The sequence below is a fragment of the Coenobita brevimanus genome, chromosome 54 (assembly GCF_032717465.1).
Source record: "Coenobita brevimanus isolate Jiangsu-jjx chromosome 54, ASM3271746v2, whole genome shotgun sequence".
In the NCBI taxonomy this organism is placed as follows: Eukaryota; Metazoa; Arthropoda; class Malacostraca; order Decapoda; family Coenobitidae; genus Coenobita; species Coenobita brevimanus.
The window spans coordinates 118,755-142,946 of NC_137007.1; the positions used below are offsets into that span (position 1 = coordinate 118,755).

General features: G+C 39.9%; 1 protein-coding gene across 1 annotated transcript in view; it reads right to left on the minus strand.

The window, feature by feature from the left end:
* The window catches only part of LOC145400916 (potassium channel subfamily T member 2-like), a 222,844-nt gene that overhangs the window by 63,270 nt on the left and 135,382 nt on the right, over positions 1-24,192 (minus strand). Inside the window, exons 21-23 of the mRNA XM_080273274.1 lie at positions 23,058-23,174; positions 22,608-22,742; positions 21,415-21,589 (exon numbers count right to left, since the gene is read on the minus strand). Of these exons, the coding sequence (XP_080129400.1) occupies positions 21,415-21,589; positions 22,608-22,742; positions 23,058-23,174 (427 nt within the window). The remainder of the gene's footprint in view (positions 1-21,414; positions 21,590-22,607; positions 22,743-23,057; positions 23,175-24,192) is intronic.

Genomic DNA, 24,192 nt, shown 5'->3' on the forward strand with positions numbered 1-24,192 from the left:
TAGCCTTTTGAGCATGAGATTTTTCTTATTCTTGTTAACTTTATTTTATGCATATTTTTTTTTTTTTTTTTTACCGGTGGTAGGTGGTGGCGACCATCATCCATTCATTTGATGTAGTGCTGCCTACTTCTTCCTTAGCCTTCATCATTCTTTTTCTGTGCCTCCCCTCCTCTCTTCCTATTTCTCGCATCTTTCCTGTCACTTCTTATTGCTTTTCTTTCCTTTACAGGTGGCTTTACATTGAGTGACAAGCCAAATGGTTTCCTGTAAGCCAAGAAACCATTTACAATGCTGGGTGGTAACCATATAACCAAACCAAACGTGCTCCCTACATGTCAACAAGTGGGTTGGTGGAGGGTTAGTGCCCCTCCCCGTAAAACAACTAACTCAAAGTCAAATGACCACCCCTTAAGGGATTATGGTGTCTGGCAATAGATAGATAGATAGATTTTTTTAATTAATTTATTTATTTTTTTGAGGAGCTACTTATAGATTTCATAAACTCCTATGATACAAGATGTCTTTCCAAAGATGGATAAACTTGTCTGGTAGCAACAATAATAAACCAAGATATAAACTGGATTCTGGGGTTAACTGCACCTAGCACAATACCTTCACCATCAACTTCACCACTGTCCAACACCCTTCACTTTATAACACAAACACTTCTCTACATTTCCTTACATGTACAGTACTATTCTTATATCTACCCAACTCTAACCTGATTAGGATTATTATTAAACAAGACTGCCTAATTTTTAACAACTCAGACAATTACAGTAAACAATTATAGTATGCAGAACTGACTATATAATTCATTAAAAGAACATCTGAATTTTCAATAATTTAATATCAGTTAATATCATTATGTAAATTACTGATATGTATTAGGTGAAGATTACTACATTAATTAAATATTAACAGCAATTTCTTCAGAAATCTGAACACAGTTTAAAACCTGAATTCAAACATGAACTACCCAGCTTTCCAAAATGAATACAGTAATTGCTTTTGTAACCACCAAAGCCTCACTGACTACTGGGCTGTATCACATGAATCTAAGCTGCTATGAATATTACCATAAGACTTACTAGCTGTCCTTAGCATAACTATGCAAGCTAGCATGTGGCCTCCACTGAAAAACCACAAATGCTTCCTGTACTACTGCTAAATAAAAATAATGGTATAGCCAGAGACAAAAGTTCGCTTTAATATTTTACCTCTGCTGCCGTTTCCTCTCCTGGCTGATATTCCTGAAAGAGCCTTGGTGTGTTACTGTACTAGGCAAACAGATGATGCTCTCTGACATGAAACATCAGGGAAGAAAAGGCAGCCATGCTCTAAAAGTGAAGCAGAAACAGTGGTACTGCGGGCCAATTTTTGTCCCTGACTGTCTGCTGACAAGCTTGTTTCCTGCAATCTCAACCATATAATACTATAGTTCAGAAAAATCATGTAAATTGCAACAAGTCTACCACAGCAACTGCATGCAAGTATCCATGCACCAAGCAACACTCCAAAACACTGCCAAGCAAGCCAATGCAATATTATGATATTATACACAAAATTACTAAAATTATCAGCATAAAGTCCTTAATAACCTCCACTTCCACCAAGACAGCTCGATGATACATTTATTATTACACTGTATATTAAACACACACACACACACACACACACACACACACAAACACACAGTCATTCATATACTGTACTGGTGGTGGATGGCTGTAACCATTATCCATTTACTTGATGAAGTGGTACCTGCTCCTTCCTCATGTAACTCTACAATGAGTGACAAGCCTAGTGGTTCTCCGTAACCTACAACACTATGTATGACACTGAAAGGTAGTCATATAACCAAGTACTAAGGTGATGTGGACCCTACTACAGCAATAATCCTGGTCTGTCTGGCAGAGCACATCCAACAACAACAATCAAGCAATCACCCCTGCAGGGCCAACCCATGCAGTGAATCAATGTTCCCTTGCCATGGACTGCACTTTGCTACAGAGAGGTGCAGGGAGGGATGTGGAGGTTTGGTTCCTGAATGGATGCTGCATTTGCATCTCTCCACCCTGCTATCAGGGGCCCCATAGTAAGCTCCATATCACACCATTATCTGGTTATACAGTATGGTTACCACCCAGTACTGTACATGGTTTCTTGGGTTACAGAAAAACCACTGAGCTTGTCACTTAGTGTAGAGTCACTTAAAGATGTAGACAGCACTAAGTCAAAACAGTGGATAATGCTGCCACCACCTGCCTCTACAAACAGCTTAGTAACTACATACACTATAGAGACGTCTGACTGTATCTTTCATTCAAAACCAAAATAATCCTGGTAATAGAGAGAGCAGAGCTGCTGTAAACATGATTGGTATTGGGGGTGTGCAGAGAAGGAATGGAGTGCCAGGAAACGTGACACTCGCACAGGCGAAGAACGCTGTGAAGCAGCTGAAAAATGGGAAAGCAGCTGGGGTTGATGAGGTGTATGCAGAGATGATTAAGTGTAGTGGAGAGAGCACTGCCTTTTTCCACTCTCACTGCCTTTTTTCACTCTCATCTTAAATGTCAGGATCAACTTGCCTAGCCCCAGGCTCCTACGTTCCTCATAGGGCAACGTAGGATTGGATGATAGAAGGATGGAGAGAGCAGAATGAAGTGCTTGCTGGAGATATGCAGGAAGGCATGGATGAGTGAAACTGTGCCAGCAGAGCGGTAAGAGGCAGTGATTGTAACCCTGTACAAAAATAAAGGTGAGCGAAGTGAGTGCAAGAATTATCATGCCCTAAGTTTACTGAGTTCTGTACAGAAGAATTATTTTGAGAAAGTAAAAGATATATCAGAAGTCCTAGTGAGTGATGAACAGGGTGGGTTCGGGAGTGGCAGAGGATGTGTGGATCACATATCTGCAGTGAGACAGATAGTGGAGAAGGCTTGTGAGAAGGACTATAAGGTGTTTATGGCACTTATGGATTTGGAAAAAGCACACAACAAAGTAGACAGAGAAGGACTGTGGAAGGATTTGCGCATAAGCAGTGTAGATGGTAAACTGCTGGGTGTCGTCAAGAGTTTTTATGATGGTAGTGAGGCATGTGTATGCGTAAATGGGCATCTAAGTGAATGGTTCACGATCAATGTGGATGTGCGACAAGGTCGTGTGATGTCCCCATGGTTGTTCAGTACAGTACAGTATATATATGGATGGGGTCATGAGAGAAGTAAAAACACGAGTAATGGAGAGAGGGATGGCGTTGGTAATGAATGGTGATGGATGGAATATCTCAAATTTGTTGTATGCTGATGATGCAGTGCTACTTCCAAATACCTGACAAGAACTTGGTAGACTAGTGCGGAGTTTTGCTGATGTCTGTGAGCGTCAGGCCTTGAGAGTAAATGCTGAAAAGAGTAAAGAGATGGTAATAAAGAGAGGTGACTCCCAGTGTGATGTTAGAGTGAATGAAGAGAGACTGGAATTGGTGAGGGGGTTCAAATACCTTGGCACAGTGAAAGAAAAAAGAGGAAAATGTGCAAAAGAAGTGGAAAGTAGAGTGATGCAAGGAAGGAAAGTGGCTGGTGCTATGAAGATCCTGATAAGATACAGAGGCTTGAGTGTTGCAGCAGTGTGAATCTTACATGAAGCAGTGTTAATGTCAACTTTAACATACGGATGTGAGACCATGGTGTGGCATGAAAATGAAAAGTCAAGAGTGAGAGCAGTGGAGATGGGACTGCTAAGGAATGTATGTGGAGTACAGAGAGTGGATAGGATATGAAATAATGTGATTCGTGAAAGATGAGGAGTGAGGAAGTCTGTGGACACCAGAATCGAAGAGTGTACTGAGATGGTATGGTCATGTGGAGAGAAAGGATAACAATAGAGTGGTGAAAAGGGTATATCTGAGCAAATCTGAAGGAGGAAGGAGGCGAGGCAGGCCAAGAAGTAGGTGGCGGGATATGGTGGACGAGTGTGTGGGGAAGAGAGGTATGGAAGTTGGTGAGGCTAGGGGACTGACAAGTGATTGAGCTGGCTGGATGAATGTTGTGAGAAAAAGTGCTTGATCAGGGATTTGGCACCCCTTTTTAGCATGACAGCATTCAGGAATCTGGGGGCTTGAATGATGAGTGAATGGAAACGTGGCCCACTGGACTGGGCAAACTTGAAATGTCTGGACATTGCTACTCCTCACCCTGCCCTAGGGTAGGAAAGGAAGTCCGGATAATGATGATGATGAAAATAATAATAAAGTTTAGGAACTGCACTAACATATCCTGATAAATCTAAACATCCTTTCACAATGTCAGTCTCTAATGCCACACCTGCTTGTTCATATCACTTAACCTGTTGTATCATCAATGTTTAATAAACCACCAGATCAACAACAATAAAAACACAGAATTAAGTTTCATCCTCACAAAACCAATGACTCCTTTTTTTTCTGTCTTGCAACAGAAGGATTATTGAATTCAACTTATGAGAGACTTTCACAGCTACATGGGTTAAATACAGCTTTTATTTCCCTCTTCACTACCAATCCTCTCTCTGAAGATAAATATACTCTATAAGAGACTTTTGGAGTTGGAGGAGTTTGATACAAATTTCATTAACCCCTCCACTACCAGACTTCTCCCTAAGATGGATATAGATTGCTTGTAGGTAGCAATAATGAGCTCAAAATCACATCTGTCAGGCATATATTTTTTTTTACATTATCAGATAGTACTGTTACTGCTAAATGATTTTACTGTTACTACTAAATGATTTTATTCTGCTTTGGCGAGACATACTGCAGTGAAGGGGTTAATGAAGATTATCCCTAACCCCTCCAGTTCAAAAGTTCTATCCATAAAGTGAACAAACTTGTCTGGAGATGGTAAGAACAAAAGTTAAATATACAACATCAGACTGAAAGAGTTAATCATAGACAACTGCAAAAAACATCAGGTCAAGATAGAAGATCAGAAAGGCAGGTCAGCAAACAGGATACCAAACACACTCATGCAGCCACACTCAGAAAAAGATGCCTTAAGGTTTGCATAAAAGTGTAAATACACGCGATTACTACCAAAGAGAGAAAGAAAAAGTTGGAGAAAAAGACAGTAAGAGATGATGCGGAGAAGTAAAAGAGAAAGTGAATGATGCAGGGGTAAAATGAAAGACAGCAAGAGAACAATAAGCGGAAAAGAGATATGCATGGGCAAGAAGAGGCTCACAAGGTAACCTCCTCTTACTAGGATATTTAGTTGCTCCAATATTTATAAGAAATGTTAGCATTACAGTATATTTTTATAGATGCAATATCCTACAGAGATCTCAAATACCATAAAAAATGTAAAAGTGTGGAATAATTCTGCAGAGGAATCCCTCAAAACTCACTGTAAAAATTAGAAATATGAGAAAATGGTAACAGGGTGAGTTGGGAGAAAAAATATGAACTGCTAAAATAACTGGATGACGATGCTAAAGGCTTGTTGTAAACTAAGCAGACGAAGCAAGAAACCTGCGGGAAAAGCAAGCCCCAGGGTGAAAGTGACTCAGACCAAAGTCAAAGCACTTCATACTAAGGAAGTATTGTACTCCGCCAGGGCAGTGTAACATGACTGGTTTCTCTGGCAATGTTTTCCCTAACAACTTTCATGGTTAGAATGCTCCAGTCAGGATGATAGCCTTCCATAGGTCTGAACCCCAAAAAGTGATTGGAGGAAGTAGGCTGGCCATCTACCAATAAATGTACCAGACTACAGTAACCTAACCCCATGCCTCTGCATCTAGATGGCATAATATGGAGTTGCATGTTATTCTATTTTCTTTTTTTGACTATCTTAGTGATGGTCTCCTAGCAATTTTTAAAGAAATACTGTACTGTAACTTGGGACTTTGTATTCTCAGTCAACAGGAAGAATTGTAAGCAACCCTAAAAAAAGCTGTCCCCAAAGCTGAACTGTAAGAGAAATATATATATATATATATATATATATATATATATATATATATATATATATATATATATAAACTAATATGGCACCACCTTAGCACCATCACTTCTCTACATACCATTTATAGTGTGAGGAACATGCAGCATGACAGTAAATATTGGTTGGAACAGTTAGGCCACAGTTACACTACTCTATGGTTAGGTTCATTAGGCTGGGTCTGGATGGCTTATCAGTTCTCGTTACAGTATAAAGGTTCATGGACACAGGGCTAATCCATGAATCCCTAAAATGTAAGTGTCAAATTTCCCAAACCCAATCTCCATGACCTAACCTAATAATGATATAATGTACAGTAACCGTGACTTACCCTTCCTAACACTTATATTTATCACCATGTCAGTTATTTCCCCATGATACAGAAGGTCTGAGGAGAAAGGGCAGTAATATTCTTCCATAGCACAAGAGAGAAACAAAGAGAGAACTGTGCAAGTGGCCATCCCATGAGAATGTGGGAAAGAAAGAGAGGTAACCGGTGTTCAGTGTGAGCGAGGTGCAGATAAAGTCTCAAGTAGCACAGAGTAATAATTCTCAGCTTTACACTACAATTGGAAACTAACTTTTCTTTTTCCATTTTCATTACATCACTCAAACTGCCTATGATCTTAGTTCACCATCATCACAGTAACCTAAACTGTCAATAAATTTTGTTCCAGCAAGTTCAGACAAACAGGAACTGGTCCCATGACAAACTGGTAACTGGATTCAACTCCTCGTACACAATGCAGTGTAGCTGCACAGAGCAATAAGAGCCAACAACAAACAGCTGATAATGCAGAGATGGCAGAAGTATCCTAAAACCAAACATTATTAAAAAAATAAAAAATAAGTTCACACAAATTTCAGCCAGCATTCATGGAACTTGGCATATTTACACCTTACCATATACTGTGCATTTGAAACTCTAACTGCTTGCAAGATAAATTTTTCACTTGCACATGGGTTCATTTCAAACTAAGCATCTTCCAGAAATGGTCACTCAAAGCATAGGCAGTGACAGTGTTTTCACTTGCTGATGGCAAATGTACCATGCAATACCACTACTCCCATGAAATTAAGTTAAGGTTGACAAACTAAGGTCATGAGGAAGTACTATGAAAAGGATTTAGGGATGTAATGTCATCTTACTCTGCCAATGATCTACAAGAAATATGAAGCAAAGAGGATGAATATCTCTACCAAGCTAGGGGGGATGAGCTAAACAAATCATGAAAATCTGACAAGTTAATTAGGTGAACTGAAACACCATGAAAATCTCCATCAAGATAAAGTGGAAGAACTAAAGCATTATAAAAGCCTCCAACATGCTGAAATGAATGAATTATAATTCAAGTGGAAGAACTAAGGCACCATGAAAATCTCTACCAGGTAAAAGTGGATGAACTAGAGCGCCATGAAATGTTCCAAGTTATGGCGGATGAAATAAAGAATAAAAAAAAATCCCTGTAGAGTTACGTTAATGAACTACAGTATCACAAAAACCTGTCAATTAATTTGAACAAACCATAGCTTTTTTTTTTTTTTTTTTAACCATGCTACTTGAGACCTTCCAGAGCTGTGTTTCAGTCAATGCCGTGCGATTCCATGATTTCTCACAGGAAGAAAGCCAAGAAATAGTCATGAACGTGTCATAATGGCGCAAAGAGGTTACCCGTTCCAGTTGATTAATGACTTCTGAGTAGAAAATGGGGCGGTGATGGGTTGGTCGGCGGCGGAATGAGCAGCGCGACCGAGAGCGGCCAGAGGCTGGCCGGTTGCCTGAAGTATGTGGCGGCACCTTGCCCTGGCGGCACAACGCTCAGTCACACAATGACACTACATGCCACATACCGCCAGCACCACACCACTGCATCAACAACTCATCACACACTCATAATGCTAGCAGTATGAGGCTGGTTGGCTGCCTGGGGTGTGGGACAATTCCTTACTCTAGCAGCACAAAACTCAAGTCACACAATGACACTTTACACCAAAACACACCACCAGTACCACAGACATTCCATTACACCAACAACATATCATGTGCTCACAACAAGAGCAACTACAGGTTGTCCAGCTGTCTAGGGTGTGGGGAGGCTCCTTGCCCTAGCGGCAGAACACTGGGTCACTCCCAAGCTAACACATCACACAGCACCAACAGCTTGCTATCACACTGTTTTATACAGCACAATGCTCAGTCACAATAAGATACAAACCAAACACCATCAAAACCTTATTTACATACCATTAATACACCACAACACTTAGTCACACACCCACACAGGCACCAACCACATCACCAACATCCGTTCTTTATATGACCCATTTAATCAACTGCTTAATTCTTGCTTCACATAATTCACAGGGGTGAAAGGGTACAGCAAAGAAAAAAGGTTGCTGGTCCATTGAAAGCAGCACTAAGAAACAGAGAAGTGACTGTGGAAGTATTTTGGGGAAAAAAAAAAAAGGCTGCAAGACAGTACAGTGATCTCAACTCTTATGTACAGAAATGAAGTCTGGACTCTGTTGGAGGACACAAATGAAGAAAGGATAGAGAGCACCGGAAATGAGTAACGTAAAGGAAGCATGTAGCATTATGGGGAGAAACAGACAGACTAATGGGGAAGTAGTGTTGTGGTGTTCATGTCAATGTGACTAAATGCAATAAGAGATGGTTTGGCCATGTGGATGGAGAGGAGAGATATATGAGAGGGGTGTATGAGTTGCATGGAGTGCAGCCAAATGGAAGATGATTGGGTGATATAGAGGTAACTTGTCTGTGGCCATTCCTTACAGGATTACAGCATCTGGGAACAGACAGACAGATAAATATACAGATAGACATATCATTATTTCATCTCCTAACCAACACAACACAACTCGCACACTATTTCTAACCTGACCTACAGTATATGTACCATGTATAAACATACTGCAGTATTCAAATTACTACAATAATTCAGTGCTTCCCTATTCATCAGCATATCAAATAATGAGTTACCTTCTCTCTCAAAAATAAAATACTTCACTCTAATCTACATTCATAAAGTCACAAGGCTCTGGACCAGCCTTACCATTCACTTCCATATTTTCACATTCACATTCCCATGTTCACATCACCAAATTCTTGGCTTTATCCAACAAATTCTTTCATATATTTCAAAAACAAATTGCATTTGTGTGTGTGTGTGTGTGTGTGTGTGTGTGTGTGTGTGTGTGTATTTACCTATTTGTAGTATACAGGAATTGAGCAATGCTCGTGTTGTCCTGTCTCCATATCCACATTTATCTAGTCTACCTTTACACACATGAATGTTTTTCTTCTGCACCATCTTTTCGTCTAAGTCATTCCAAATACTTATGTATTTACCTAACATACCTATTTAGTGATACACACAGAATGTGCTCTGCTCGTGGGTTCCCATCGCTGTTTCTCAGTGAGTCAAATTTAGCTTTAAACTCGTTTAAGTTTTTAGACTGGACAATCTCTTTGTCCAGGCTATTCCATAAGTCTATACTTCTGTAAGGAAAGCTATATTTCTTGATATCCTTCAAGCAGCTTGACTTTTTCTATTTCATTCTGTGTTCTCTTGTTGCTTTCTTATCCCATAAAAACAGATCTTCTCAGTCAATTTTATCTACTCCCACCATGGTCCTGAACACTGCAATCATGTCTCCCCTCTTTCTCCTTTCCTCTAAGGAGGGCAAATCTAGCTTTTCCAGCCTCTCTCTGTATGACAGATCTGCCAGACTGGGGACCATCTAGGTTGCTGTTCTTTGTATTCTCTCAATCTTGTTTAAATCTTTCTTTTTGTGTGGGGACCACACTACCGCTGCATATTTCATCCTGGGGAGGATCATGGCCACTATCAATTTTTTCATCATCTCCTCATCCATATAATGAAATGCTACTCTTATGTTAGTCAAGTGTTTATAAGTCTCTCCAACTATCTTGTTAATGTGCTTTTCTGGTGAGAACCTATCTTGGACCAGCACTCCCAAATCTTTCTCTTCTCTCATTTTTGTAATTAATTCATTACCAAACAAATAATTCAGTGATGGTCTCCTGGTACTTTTACCCATTTCCAATATTTTACATTTCTTTACATTAAATTTCATTTCCCATGTCCGGCTCCAATCATGTATCCTATCCAGATCCTCCTGCAGCATTTAAAAATCCTCCTCAACCTCTATCTTCCTCAAGATCTTTACATCATCAGCAAACAGACTTGCATAACTGTTCACTCCATCTACCATATCATTTACGTAAATCAGGAACATTACTGGCGCCAACACTGAGCCTTGAGGGACTCCACTTGTTACTTCCCTCCATCCAGACATCCTATCCTTTATTACTGTCCTCATTTGTCTGTCTCTCAAAAAGTCACTCATCCATTCCAGGAGTTTCCCCTTCAGTCCTCCTAAATATTCTAGTTTCCACATTAGTCTCTTATGAGGTACTTTGTCAAAGGCCCTCTCTAAGTCTAAGTACACACAATCCACCCAACCATCTCTCTCCTGTACCACGTCAATCGCTCTTGAGTAAAAGCTCAACAAGTTAGAAACACATGACCTTCCACTTCTGAATCCAAACTGACATTCAGCCAAAATATTCATCTCTTCTAGCTATTTTATCCATTTGTCTTTCAGGATTCTCTCACACAATTTTGCAACCATGTTGGTTGGGGACACTGGTCTATAATTCAGGGGTTCTTCCCTGTTTCCTCCCTTATGAATTGGTACCACATTTGCCCTCTTCCATTTTGGTGGCACTTTCCCCTCTTCTAGAGAACACACGATTAAACTGTGAATTTTATCCGCCAGTTGTTCTCTGCATTCCTTCAGTACCCAATCAGAAATTCCATCAGGTCCTGGGGCTTTCCTTACATCTTGAGTTTCCAGTAATTTATACACTTCCTGTACCTCCACTTTTATATCTTTTATCACCGGTACATTTCTAATCACACCCTCCCTTTCCACAAACTCTTTTTCATTAGTGAAAACCGATTGGAAACATTTGTTCATTATTTCAGCTTGCATTGCTGCATCTTTATAGACCTCTCCTTTTACTTTCAGTTTGGTGATTCCTTCCGTTTGTTTCAGTTTGCCATTAACAAATCTATAAAACAGTTTGGGTTCATCCTTGCATTTGTCTATTATACCTTTTTCAAAATTCCTTTCTTCTTCTCTACGTATTCTTGTGTATTCAATTCTAGTTCTTTTATATTCTTCCTTTGTTCTGTTGTTACCTCTCTTTCTCCAGTTGTTCCACGCCTTATCTCTCTCTTTTTTTGCTATCATACTTCTTCTATTAAACCACTCCTTTTTCCTGTTTTCTTTCCCTCTTACTCTTGGTACAAATTTTTCCATTCCCAAATTATAAAGGTCTAGAAAGATATCCCACTTCATCTGTATCTCTCTCGTTTCTCTGAATTTTCTCCAATCCGCATTTTCAAAAAAGTTTCTCAATCCTGTAAAATTTGCTTTCCCAAAGTTGTATCTTCCCTGTCTACGAAGCTTGTCTCTTGGATCGATGTTCCCTATTATCATCTGGAACTCAATGACCACATGATCACTTTTTCCTATAGGACAGAAATATTTCAATGATTCTATTACATTGGGTTCTTTAGTAAACAGTAAATCTAACCTTGCTGGTGTGTCCTCATCTCGGAACCGTGTCTCTTCTTTGACCCATTGCATCATCACATTATTCATTATTATATTTAATAACATAGTGCCCCACGAATCCTCACTGCCTCCTGAGTCCCATTCCTCCCAGTTAACCTCTTTACAGTTAAAGTCACCCACCAAAATTATACTGTTGCTTTTCTCAATTATGTTTTGTAAATAACTAGCCATATCTGACAACATCTCCTGGTATTCATCATCATTCCATGCTCTCGTCTTAGGGGTAACATACACTACCGCCATATTTATCTTGACATTCTCTCCAGTTTCTAATTTCATATATATCACTTCAGCCCTGCCTTCTCCCATTTCCACGGTATCTACATTTATGTTGTTCTTCACTGCTATCATCACTCCTGCTCCCGTTTTTTCTTTTCTGACTCTTCTCCACAGTTTGTATTTACCATCTCCCAAACGAACATCAATATCTTCTCTTAATTTGGTCTCTACAAGGCACATGACATCAGGTCCATGTTCTCTCAAGAAATCGTTAATTTCAAGCCTTGCCGATATTAAGCCATCAACATTAGTATATATCACCTTCAAATTATTTTTGATGTTTTTTATACCCTCTTCTCTCCGTCAGTACCACTTCCTCAATTTCTGATCTTTCATAGCCATCCCCCTTAGTTTCCTTCACTTCTATTTCCTTACATATCACTTCCTTACTTTCATATCCATCACTCTCCAAAAAAAAGTATTACATTCTTCCTCTCTCCTCTTATCATTTTTTTCTTTTACTTGTTCTTTCAATGATTTTAAAATCATGTGTGTGTGTGTGTGTGTGTGTGTGTGTGTGTGTGTGTGTGTGTGTTCTTACCTACCTAATTGTTCTTACCTAATCGTATCTTTACAGGAATGAGTCAAGCTCGTACTGTCCCGTGTCTTAAACCACATTTATCGTACATATCCTTAAATTTGTGAATTGTTTTGGCACACACTATTTCATTCGGTAGTGCATTCCATTGATCAATTGCTCTGTTTGGGAAACTGAATTTCCTTAAGTCTTTATCACCTCTCTTCTTATGCAGTTTTTTGCAGTGTCCTCTTGCTGATGCTTCTCCATATGTTAAGTAATCATTTATGTCTATTTTCTCCTTCCCTGATATGCACTTATATAGCATTATCATGTCACCTCTTTTCCTTCTCTCCTGTAGTGTTGGTAGATTAAGTTTATTTAGTCTTTCTTCGTAGCTTAGGTCCCTTAAGCTTGGTATCCATCTTGTAGCGGCCTTTTGAACTTTTTCAATCTTGTCTATATGTTTTTTGAGATGAGGACTCCAGACTACTGATGCATATTCCAGGGTTGGTCTAATGAATGATGTCATTATCCTTCTTAGCATGTCTTCATTTATGTATGTGAATGCTATTCTCATATTTGCAAGCAGTGTATACATGTTCCGTACCTTCTCGCTGATGTGGTCAGCCGGAGATAGTCTGTTATTGATAATCACACCTAGGTCTTTCTCTCTTTCTGATGTGTACAGGGTTTTATTTCCTAACTTATAATCCCAATCAGGTCTTTTTCCACTTTTACCAAACTTGATTACATGACACTTGTCCACATTGAATTCCATTTGCCATGTACTACTCCATTCATGAAGTTTATTTAATTCTTCTTGTAGCTCCCTACGAGAGTCTGTGCTAGTAATTCTTCTTTGTATTTTTGCATCATCTGCAAACACATTCAGATAGCTCTCATTTCCAGTGTTACTGTTTATATCATTTATATACACTAAAAACATGATTGGTGCCAGCACCGAACAATGTGGTACTCCACTAGTCACTTCTTTCCATGATGAGTAGTTTCCTCTTAGTACAGTCCTCATTTCTCTTTTTATGAGAAAGTCTTGCATCCAACAAAACAGTTTGCCTCGAATTCCTCCTTGATGGGACTTTTATGGAAACTGTACCATCAAGGAGGAATTCGAGGCAAACTGTTTTGTTGGGTGCAAGACTTTCTCATAAAAAGAGAAATGAGGACAGTACTAAGAGGAAACTACTCATCATGGAAAGAAGTGACTAGTGGAGTACCACAGGGTTCGGTGCTGGCACCAATCATGTTTTTAGTGTATATAAATGATATAAACAGTAACACTGGGAATGAGAGCTATCTGAATATGTTTGCAGATGATGCAAAAATACAAAGGAGAATTACTAGCACAGACTCTTGTAGTGTGTGTGTGTGTGTGTGTGTGTGTGTGTGTGTGTGTGTGTGTGTGTGTGTGTGTGTGTGTGTGTGTGTGTGTGTGTGTGTGTGTGTGTGTGTGTGTGTGTGTGTGTTATATATATACATACATAATATATATCTATATCTATCTATCTATCTATCTATATATATATATATATATATATATATACATACAGTAAAATCTCAATAAGTCGACCCTGCAGAAGACAGAATTTCTAGTAAGTCGAGCTCTGACCGAGGTGTGACTTTGTGTTTATTGAGAGGGTTATAATTTCGTTTCTTATATTCAAAGTGCTACAATTTAGTTGATTATATTCCAAATGTTACATTTTAGTTTAACAGACTGTTCTTCATTCTTTCCTCATCCTTCTGTCTACGGGTGACTTTACACTCCCTCTTCTGTCTTTCTTTCCTTCATTCTTTCCTTTTCCTCCTGCCTGTGGGTGACTCTACACTGAATAACAAGCCAAATGGTTTCCTGTTCACCAGGAAACCATTTCCTATGCTGGGTGCTAACCATATAACCAAATTTTCGCACCTGGTGGCGCTCCAATCGGATTGAGCCAGTGAAGGTTTATATCCAAGGCATGGTTGGGGTTTATTGCTCAAGTAATGCCACTCAGGGATGAATGAGGCTGGTCACCCTCATCTTAAATGTCAGGACCAACTTGCCTAGCCCCGGACTCCTACGCTCCTCATGGGGCAACGCAGGATTGGATGATGGATGGATGAATGGATGGACGGATGTGTATATATATGAAGAAGTTCAGGGAGCTGTTGCCTCTCCTGACATTGAGAGGGCTCTTCCTCCGTGCTAAGGGATCTTTGTATGCAGCACGTATTAGCAGTGTACTGTAATGCTGTATGGTAGTGAGACCTGGGCAGTAAAGGATGGGGATATGAGCAGGCTGAAACATACAGAAACGACAATGATTAGGTGGATGTGCGGTAAGTCCTCAAGTGAAAGGCCATAGAAGACTAGGTTTATGATGGCAGAGTTGAAAGGTAGGATGAGGCTGGAGTGTACTGGTATTGTGATGAGGAGAGGTAGATACAGATGGTTTGGGCAAGTGAAGAGGATGGGGGATGATATTTGGATGCAGAAAGTGAGAAGTGTTAACATTAGGGGTAAGGTTGCGAGAGTCATACTGAAAAAGACCTGGGACAAGGTCACTGAGTGTGACCTCAGGGATATGGGAATGAATAGGGAAGCTGCCAGAGATCGAGCAGCATCAACAGCCACCATTAGGGGACCAAGGTTGATGCATGCAAGCATGTCAGAGCCTTTAAAAATGAAACAAAACGAAGGAGCATATAATAAAGATCCAGAACCCCCTTTTTAATCTGACAGTCATCTACCTGACTACTTAACAGGTAATGTGAAGCAAATCTATAAAGTGAAAGACCAAAGAAGTATGTGCAGATGATTAGGACTGTGATGTGGAGCATGGATTCTGAAGGCTTGAGTGGCAAGTGAATAAATATGAGGCCCATATCACCAGGCATGCTCTCTTTGTATCATGATTTCATTTTTTCTTGCTTTCTGAACCCTGCCTTACCCCATCCTTAGGTATGTAAAGGAGTCTGGGATGATGATAAAAATGATTTCCTTTTATTTATTTTTTTTGTTACTCTATTAATATCTTGTGGAACACATGACTGAAGAAACCCCAACTATCATACTTGTCTCGCCATAACTGCTTTGAGCTTGATTAGTCAAAACAGGGTTGGGAGGCAAAAATTCAAACAAACTGATTCACCAGTGATGGAGCTTTTGGAAGAATGCACAGTCATGCTATTCATCTATGTAAAGTTATTTCACATCTTAAAAAAAAAAAAAAAAAAAAAAAAAAAAAAAAAAAGAGGGCTTACATCTCTCAAGGTGTTAGCTTTTTACACTGACATGAATGAAAGTGGAAGCTACTAAAAAGCAATGAATCTTATTTTTCCTTTCCATGAACATGTTACAGACTGACATGACTGAGAATGGAAGCTTTCAGCCCACAATCCATCTGTCTAGATGGCTTTTTTGGACATGAGCAAACATTCAGTCAAGAGGTATGACTTAAAACTTTATCCCTTCAATGTCATCTCAACTTTTTTCTTACTACCTCTAAAAAATTCTATTATGTCTCTCAAAGACTTTTCAAATGGGAGGGGTTACATACTGCCTTCTTTAATCTTTTTTATATCTTCCTGTGATCGCTTTTAACAATACACCAGTAAACACTGGCTAACTTAACCCCATGCATGACTGAACATTTGCACACTCACTAAACACAGCATCTCTAGTGACATCTAATCCAGCAAGAAATTCTGATGCACAACAGCAAAACACAAACATATAATTATGTCTCAACAACAGCAAACCCCAGACAGAATGACTACTGCAGGGAAAAAGGGGAGGGGGGGGTGGAGGTGTTTTCTCAGCTGCTAACACCGCCTATGTGGGTTTTACATAAAAATTTCATACTATTTTTCTCAGAAAATTTTTCAGCATATTACACCCTAATCCAAATGCATGTTACTGATGTAAACCACAGTGGGTCAATGTTACACCATGACCTGGAATATGCTGATATATAATATCGGAATAATACCCATGCAATGAGACTGGTAAATGCAACATGGTTAAGGTGTAGTATGCAATTAGTCAATAAGGAAGGGGTGCTATTAAATTTGCCATGCCAATCAGAACATGGCTCATTATCTATATTAGGACTCAAATATCAGCTCCACACATGAGAAAACAGGCACTCCCTTAAATCACCCAAATGCTAAAGTGTTTATGCCCCATGATACCTGGGAGTAAGTGAGTACATTACAAAATTATTGTGGCACAGATATGCCTCACTTCATTTTTACAATATGGTGTTTAAAACAATAGTGAGGGACACACATATAAAAGTGAATAGTGGACGTATTACTGATAAGCAATAACACTGCATAAAGATAATATATATTAAAACCATACTTAAAGATGTATTAATACTTTTGGAGTACAAAATATCGAACACAAATAAAAGGTCTACATCTCAGGGCTGTATTCTAGGTGGCATAGGAAACTTCATGGCACCTTTTGCTTCATCAAGTATCTTGCATATTATAACCCAATAACCCCTTAGTATATTATTTATATGGTTTTAATAGTGGCACATTTTATGTCAGCTGCATACAAATGGAGATAACAGCACAACTGGCAAAACAATATTGCTATGAGAGAGGTGCTACAAAATCTCTACAGCCATTTAGACTGATTCAAGAACATAGGTTAAGACCAGCTCCCTCTTGTAAGTGTGATTTGTTTTTGCATAAAGACCAAGGAAAATAAAGTAACAAATATACTACTACCCTGTGTTCTTCCTGCAAAACATATCTTGGTTAGCAGAGGAATATTATACAGGAAGGACAAAGTAAAGACCATATCACTTGTTTTTCCTGCAATAACAAATTTTAGTAGGGCAGGGAACTGACCATATGAGCCATATTCAAGGTTGCATAGGAGACTTCATAACACCTCTTCCTTACCAAGCTATTCTGCATACTGCACCTTAACACTGCCTTGTATGTTATTTATATACAGTAATTTTAATATCTATATAGTTTGGATAAACAACATACAAGCTGATACTGAGGAATGATGTGCAAAATAAATCACCGAGGAATAGGTGCTATGAAATCTCCAAAGCCACTTAAATTATGACTAAAAGTTTGCTCATGAATCACAAGGTCATATTCCATGTGGCTTTGGAGATTTTGTACACCTTTCTTAGTAATTTATTCAGCAAATTATATCTCATTATCTTCTTGCATGCTACTAATGCAAACTGTGTCAATATTAACCAGATTTTCATAACATTACAAGGGAAAGTAAGATGTAAGATAGAATATACAACTACCAAAAGGTGTAATGAAATCTCAAAAGCCACTAACCATAAGTTACTGCATAAATCTTGGCCCCAGCGGGAAACAAACATGGAGTCCGATGAACCCTCTCAGTCCAATCAAAACATCAATGTGAATCTAACTTGTGCAGAGCTGGGCATATGCTGGCTGCTATCATGAGAGTTGGGTTGATTCTGCTATAGAACTGACTAAGGTGGAGACACGTAGACATGGTACTGGGGTGTGTGTGATGGTGATGGCTGATGGGAGAGGATAAGGACGAGGAAGGGGGAAGGATTCTAAGCACAGGTGCTCCTCAGTTAAATCTCTCATGGTTGCACTGTCTCTGGTACTTTAGTCCAGCTAATGCCAAATTATATTCAGCTGATGGTGTTGCTACTGTCATCATTAATGTTCTCATGGTTAAGACAACTGTAACATTCCACTCCAAAATGCTGGATTATTTTATTCAGCTAAGAGTGAATTAGAGGAGCCCGAGTGTTGGGTTGTTCAATTAAGCTGCTCATAAACTTTTTTTCTGCTCAATACTGGTTGACTCTCCACTCAAATTCTTTTACATTTTAACTTATTGAGCATTCACTATGAAACTACAGTACTTAGACATCAAATAAGAACACCATCTTCACTCATACTTGTTCGGGACTCACTACAGTGCAACACTGCTCAGAAATGAGTGTTTTTTGTGCTTGTAACTAGGCAAACACACACACAAAAGAGTGCCATTATAAATCCTACAAGCAGTTTTTTTTTTTTTTTTTTTTTTTTTTTTGCCTGTGCACATCCTGAATGTTAACCCTTTCTCTACAGTTATACACTTGGATATTTTATTCACCCTAACCCAATAATTAAAAAATCCAAGCATCATAGGGCTTCAAAATTTTCTTGAATAACCTTTTCTTTGTTACTGGAACATCTAAGCATTATATATAGGTGCACACCATATAACTTTATTCAGGCAGCATAAAGCCTATCAGTGAAAGTCAATTGAGGAATGTCTCCATTAGGTGGTGCTGGTGGGGAGGGGGATGGGATATGGAGGAGTGGAAAAGCTATTACAGGTAAGGGGTATAGAGGAGACAAAGTACAGTAATTATGAACCCCAACTATAAGATGCTGTCTTATTTTCCTGTGGCCAAAAGGTGCTTTCATGCAGCTTAGGGGAGGCCCGTCATAGTGAAGGGGTAAGAAGCAAGCTTTATTTTCAACTTTTGAATCCTCTTCCAACAAAAATGTTTTGAACATTGAATTTATTCATATTAATGGAGCCTCTCATAGAGAAGAGGTAAGAAACAATGATTTTATTAATCTTATTGGGGATTCTCATACCAATGCAGTTTGAGGCAATGCTTTTTAGTCTTAAAGTGATGTTCAATATGATGCCTTTATTCAATTTTTGGGACATCACCTCTACAACTGTTAAGAGGTTAGAAACAATCAACTTAAAAGCCCACGGAATGTAGTGCCCTAACAGCTACAACTATTGCCGTGATACTGCCACAGCTTTGAGTAACATACAGTGAGTCACTTGAGCCCGACAGCAGGCTTCCATGTCCCATCCCTTGCTTCAGCAGGGCTGGGTTTATTTCAGTGGAGTGGGACTCCTCTGACAAGGTTGTTCTCATAGTCACACTGAAGGTACAGTTACCAGTGAGCATTTTTGCCAAGCTCTGCTGCCACTTGTAACAAGATGCCCATGCTGTTGCCAGGTATCACACCTCTGACAAGCAAAACACTCACTGGGCATTGTGCCTCTCATGGCTGTTTTGTCCAGCAGGTATAGGAAGGCTGCCAGAGATTGAGCAGCGTGGAGAGCTGCCATCAGATGACCAAGGCCAATGCACTGCATGCATGTTGGAGCCTTTATAAGTAATATGTATCCTGCCTATTCCAGTTGATTCACCCAGTGGACATCCTGCCTCTCACAGATGATTTCCCAAGTAGGCATCTTGCCTGTCATGGCTGTTTTGTCCACCAGGTGGCCTGCTGATCATTGCTGATTTGTTTTGTGGGTATCTCACCTCCCACAGCCACAGAGGGACTAAGTGGGCCATTGCTAGAAATGAGTAGTTGGCTAGCAACCAAAACCTTGTAGACACAACTACAGTAAGTCATAGGCTGGTCACTGTGTCCAGCTTCGGTTGGAATCGGTTACTTCTGAAGGGCAGAATTGCCTGCCACAATTAAACAAGACTGTTAGGGATGCTGAGGCCAATCTTCACAGGGTTGCCACTAGAAAACTAGAGGAAAAAGGGGAAAAATGGATGGAATTCTTCCGACAGGGAATTACCTCAAGATTTTGCCTAAAAAAGTCAGAGCTTTCTACGCCCATTAGTAATGCTTCTACAGCTCAAAATATGAAAAGTACAAAAAGGTGTTTTTTTTGGCTGTTGCTAGGAAATGACTGGTTGCCTAGTACCCAAAACTTTGTGGACACAACTAGGTCATAGGCTGGTCACTGTGTCCAAGTTTGGTTGAAATCACCTAATTCTGAAGGGTAGAAGTGCTTGCCACAATTAAACAAGAGTACAGGACTACAAGAAAGAAAATGCAACTAACAATAAGGGCAGCATGGAGCTGGCTAATAACCCTGATTTATAGTTTCTTGAGATACCTAATCCAGGTTCTAGTCATGAGACATCCCATGAGACCTCAGTAACTCTATGAATTTTAACATGCAATGCCTCAGTACGTTTTACACCATATGTTATCTACAGCACATCTGTTGATCTTCATTTTGTAATGGCAATCATTATTCACACCAAACTTGGACTTCAAGACTGCTGATGATGCCCCTCACAGAGGACTGGCTGACAAGTTATGCAGTTCTTGGCAACATGTTCTGAAGCAGGACACCTAGCCTGGGTTCTAAGTTCACATGAGCCTCTTCGTGCAGAGAGTACTTGTGGCTATTACAGAACTGCATTCCGTAGGCTTGCAAACTGGCAGGTTTTAGAATAAAACCCTCCATCTGCAAGCACTAAGAAGGTACTACTCTCATGCAGTCTTCCCTGAGGAGGTGTTCTTTCCCTCCCAAACTGATGCTCCCTCATCAATGCATGGAATATTCTAATTAAAAACAAACAGTTGACAGTCGACATATGATAGGATACTATTCAATGCCCAGAACTGTCTGATCACTGCTAGTTACCAAGAGAAGATTAACAAGATGTAGATGCCCTTGCCATCTCTGCTCATATATGCTGTTTTCTACTCTGGGTAAGATATGTTACACAAATCAATGGCAATGTCCTGGAAAGAGTTCTAACAATTATGGGACTACATTCAAAAGGCTTTGGTTAGAAACAATGATTTTCTTTCCTTTAGGAGAGGCCTATCAGTGAAGAGGTTGGATAATCTCCACCTAACCCTCAACTATCAGGGCATCTTTTTCATAAAATTACACAATTTAGAGAAGACTTCTCATACTGAAACTTCAATTAGGTTTGGGGAATGGAGGGGAGCAAGTGGATGACTGGGATGGTGTGGGGATACCTGAGAGGAATTGGGTGGGCAGGGGACTAAAAATGCCTGGCTGTGGTGGGCTGAGGGTCTGGAAATGTCTGAGTGAGGATGGGCTAGGAGCAGAGGGGGAACACAAACACTATACCGACACAACTAAACAGCGACAGACAGCAACAGCGAGATGGTTACCGGTGACAATGATTCGCAATGCTGCTCAGGTCCATGTATAGGGTCATGTGAGGAGAGATGTACCTTTTCCATCTTAGACAGGTGTAAGGCGTATGCATCCCGAGCCCGGAACTGCATGAAGCGCATGTTGGATGACTGAGACAGCTCTGTGATGAATTTGATGTTGGGAAAGAATCTGTAAGGAAGGAAGAATGGAATATTAGTTTAGGAGTATTAGCTGAGAGGTATTAACTAAACCTTGAACTGCATGATGTGCATGTTGGAAGACTGCAATAGCTCAGAGATGATTTTGGTGACAGCTCAGAGATGATTTTGGTGTAAGGAATGAACCTGAAAGAGGGGGGGAATGGAGTAATAATTGAAACTTTTTCTCTCATTATTTTTATTGCTACTTCTTCTCTCTCTCTCTCAGTCAAAGGAAAAAATAAAAGTCAGTTGACCTCTCTCTCTCTCTCTCGATGCTGGCAAAGAATCTGTGAGAGAAATATAAATGTTAACACACTTCTGACTGTCTCTACTTTTCTACATTATTTTCCACTCTCTATTCCTCCCTCCTTATCTCAAATTATACACCAAATGCATAGAACCCACAAGTGAAATGGTCCAAGGGGAAAAAAATACATAAAACAAGAATATAAAACTAAAATTATGTATTATACACTATCCACTTTAACTTGAATGATGAACTGTTTCATGAGATTAACTTTAGAAAGTAATGCTCGCCACAAAGAAGTTAAAGCAAAGGATATGAGCTATTGTACTGTCATATTCCAGCACTGAAACCTGGGAAATTTATTATAAAATTATGAAAATATCTGCCAAGTGTAGGTGGACAAACTATAGCTAATCAGAAGCTGCAACTAAGATAAAATATCAAGAATCTACTAATCAACGAAAATAATTAAAAATTCAATTGGCAGTGGCTAAATTACCATGACATAAGAGTTATCATAACATCCAGAAATCTTAGTACTGTATACCTTGCATACATGTGTACTTACAGTTGTAAATGCTGGACTGCATAAATATTGTTCTTTCTCTCTCCTTTCTTTCATCCATCCATCCTCCTCTCTCTCTCCTTCATTCTTTAATCCATCCATCCTCCTTCTTTCTCTCCCTCTATCTAATTCTCTTTCATTCTAAATAACTACATTATGCATAGCCTCTCTCTCTCTCTCTCTCTCTCAGCCTACTTGAACATGGTCTGGACAGCCACAATGGTGTTGCAGTCTGAAAGCGTATCCTCCTCCATTGAATTGTTGAACTCCTTGTTCACCACCACAACATTCTCTGCAACGTTGATACCCGCTTGTAATAGGTCATCCAGCCTGCCAGAAAAAGGGAGGGGTTAGACTCTCTCTCTCTCTCTCTCTCCATTTTGCTTGACAAATAAACAAGGCTTGATTGGGTTAGGTTGCATTACAGTGGGTCAGGTTGTTAGGGTACGGTAGGGTAGGATTGAGTAAGCCAAGGTAGGGTAGAGTAGGGTAAGACAGGGTATGGCAGAGTGGGGTAGGAGGAGGAGAATATGGTTGAGTAGGGTAGTGTATTAGTGTACTGTTGGGCAGGGTAAAGAAGGGTAGGGTATGGCAGGGAAAGTTAAACTCACTCGCTCTCACTCTCCCTCTCTCTCTTGCTCTCACCTGTCAATGGAGCCTGTCATCCAGTATAACAGGGGAAAATATGAGATAGCATCTTGGAAGGCAATATCTGGTTCGCGTTCTAATAAAAGGATGATTGGGTTGAGAGACGTCTTCTTCCTGGAAAAAAATAAAAAATAAAAATAAAAAACAAAACTACTACTACAACTACCATTACCACCACTACCAACAACATCAATAACAGTGTGTGGGGTGAACAGAAGATGTATGGGGATGCAAGTGTGGTAGGTCTCCATATTATAATTGCAAATCATAATAGATAGATAGATAAATAGATAGATAGAGAGACAGATAGAAGCAGGAAGTCAAATGATGAGAAGGTGTTGTGTCTGCGAGAATCGAGCAATGCTAAACATGCTTACACTGAGGAAAGCTGACGACAGCGGCCAGTAAGGAGATGATGCAGTTAGCTGTCAGCAGTCCTCTCGTGAACAAAGATCTAGTCCACCCCTGCTATACCAGAATTTAGGAAAGAGAGCTCAGACGGAGATTAGCCACCGAACAGGCTAGAGAGAAGGAGACAAGCGACCCTAGAGAGAGGTCGAGACGGAGATTAGCCACCGAACAGGCTAGAGAGAAGGAGACAAGCGACCCTAGAGAGAGGTCGAGACGGAGATTAGCCACCGAACAGGCTAGAGAGAAGGAGACAAGCGACCCTAGAGAGAGGTCGAGACGGAGATTAGCCACCGAACAGGCTAGAGAGAAGGAGACAAGCGACCCTAGAGAGAGGTCGAGACGGAGATTAGCCACCGAACAGGCTAGAGAGAAGGAGACAAGCGACCCTAGAGAGAGGTCGAGACGGAGATTAGCCTTAGAACAGAGAGAGAGAGAGAGATAGCGAGACAGGGAGGTAGCTACCCAGGACTTATACTATTATACCTGTTTAATATTTCCAAGACAAATAAAAATAGTCCCATACTATTCTTTACCTCTCCCGTCACTACATGACATCTGGTGGGGAAACTACTACAAGATATAAAAGCCGCTCGACCACAAGTCTAAAATATACTTCTCTACAAGTAACTACAAAGTCTTATGACATTTGGTAGCAGCGAACGTATAAGAACCTCGTCTACGAATCAACATTAAATTCCTACAAAATATCAAGATTGAAAAC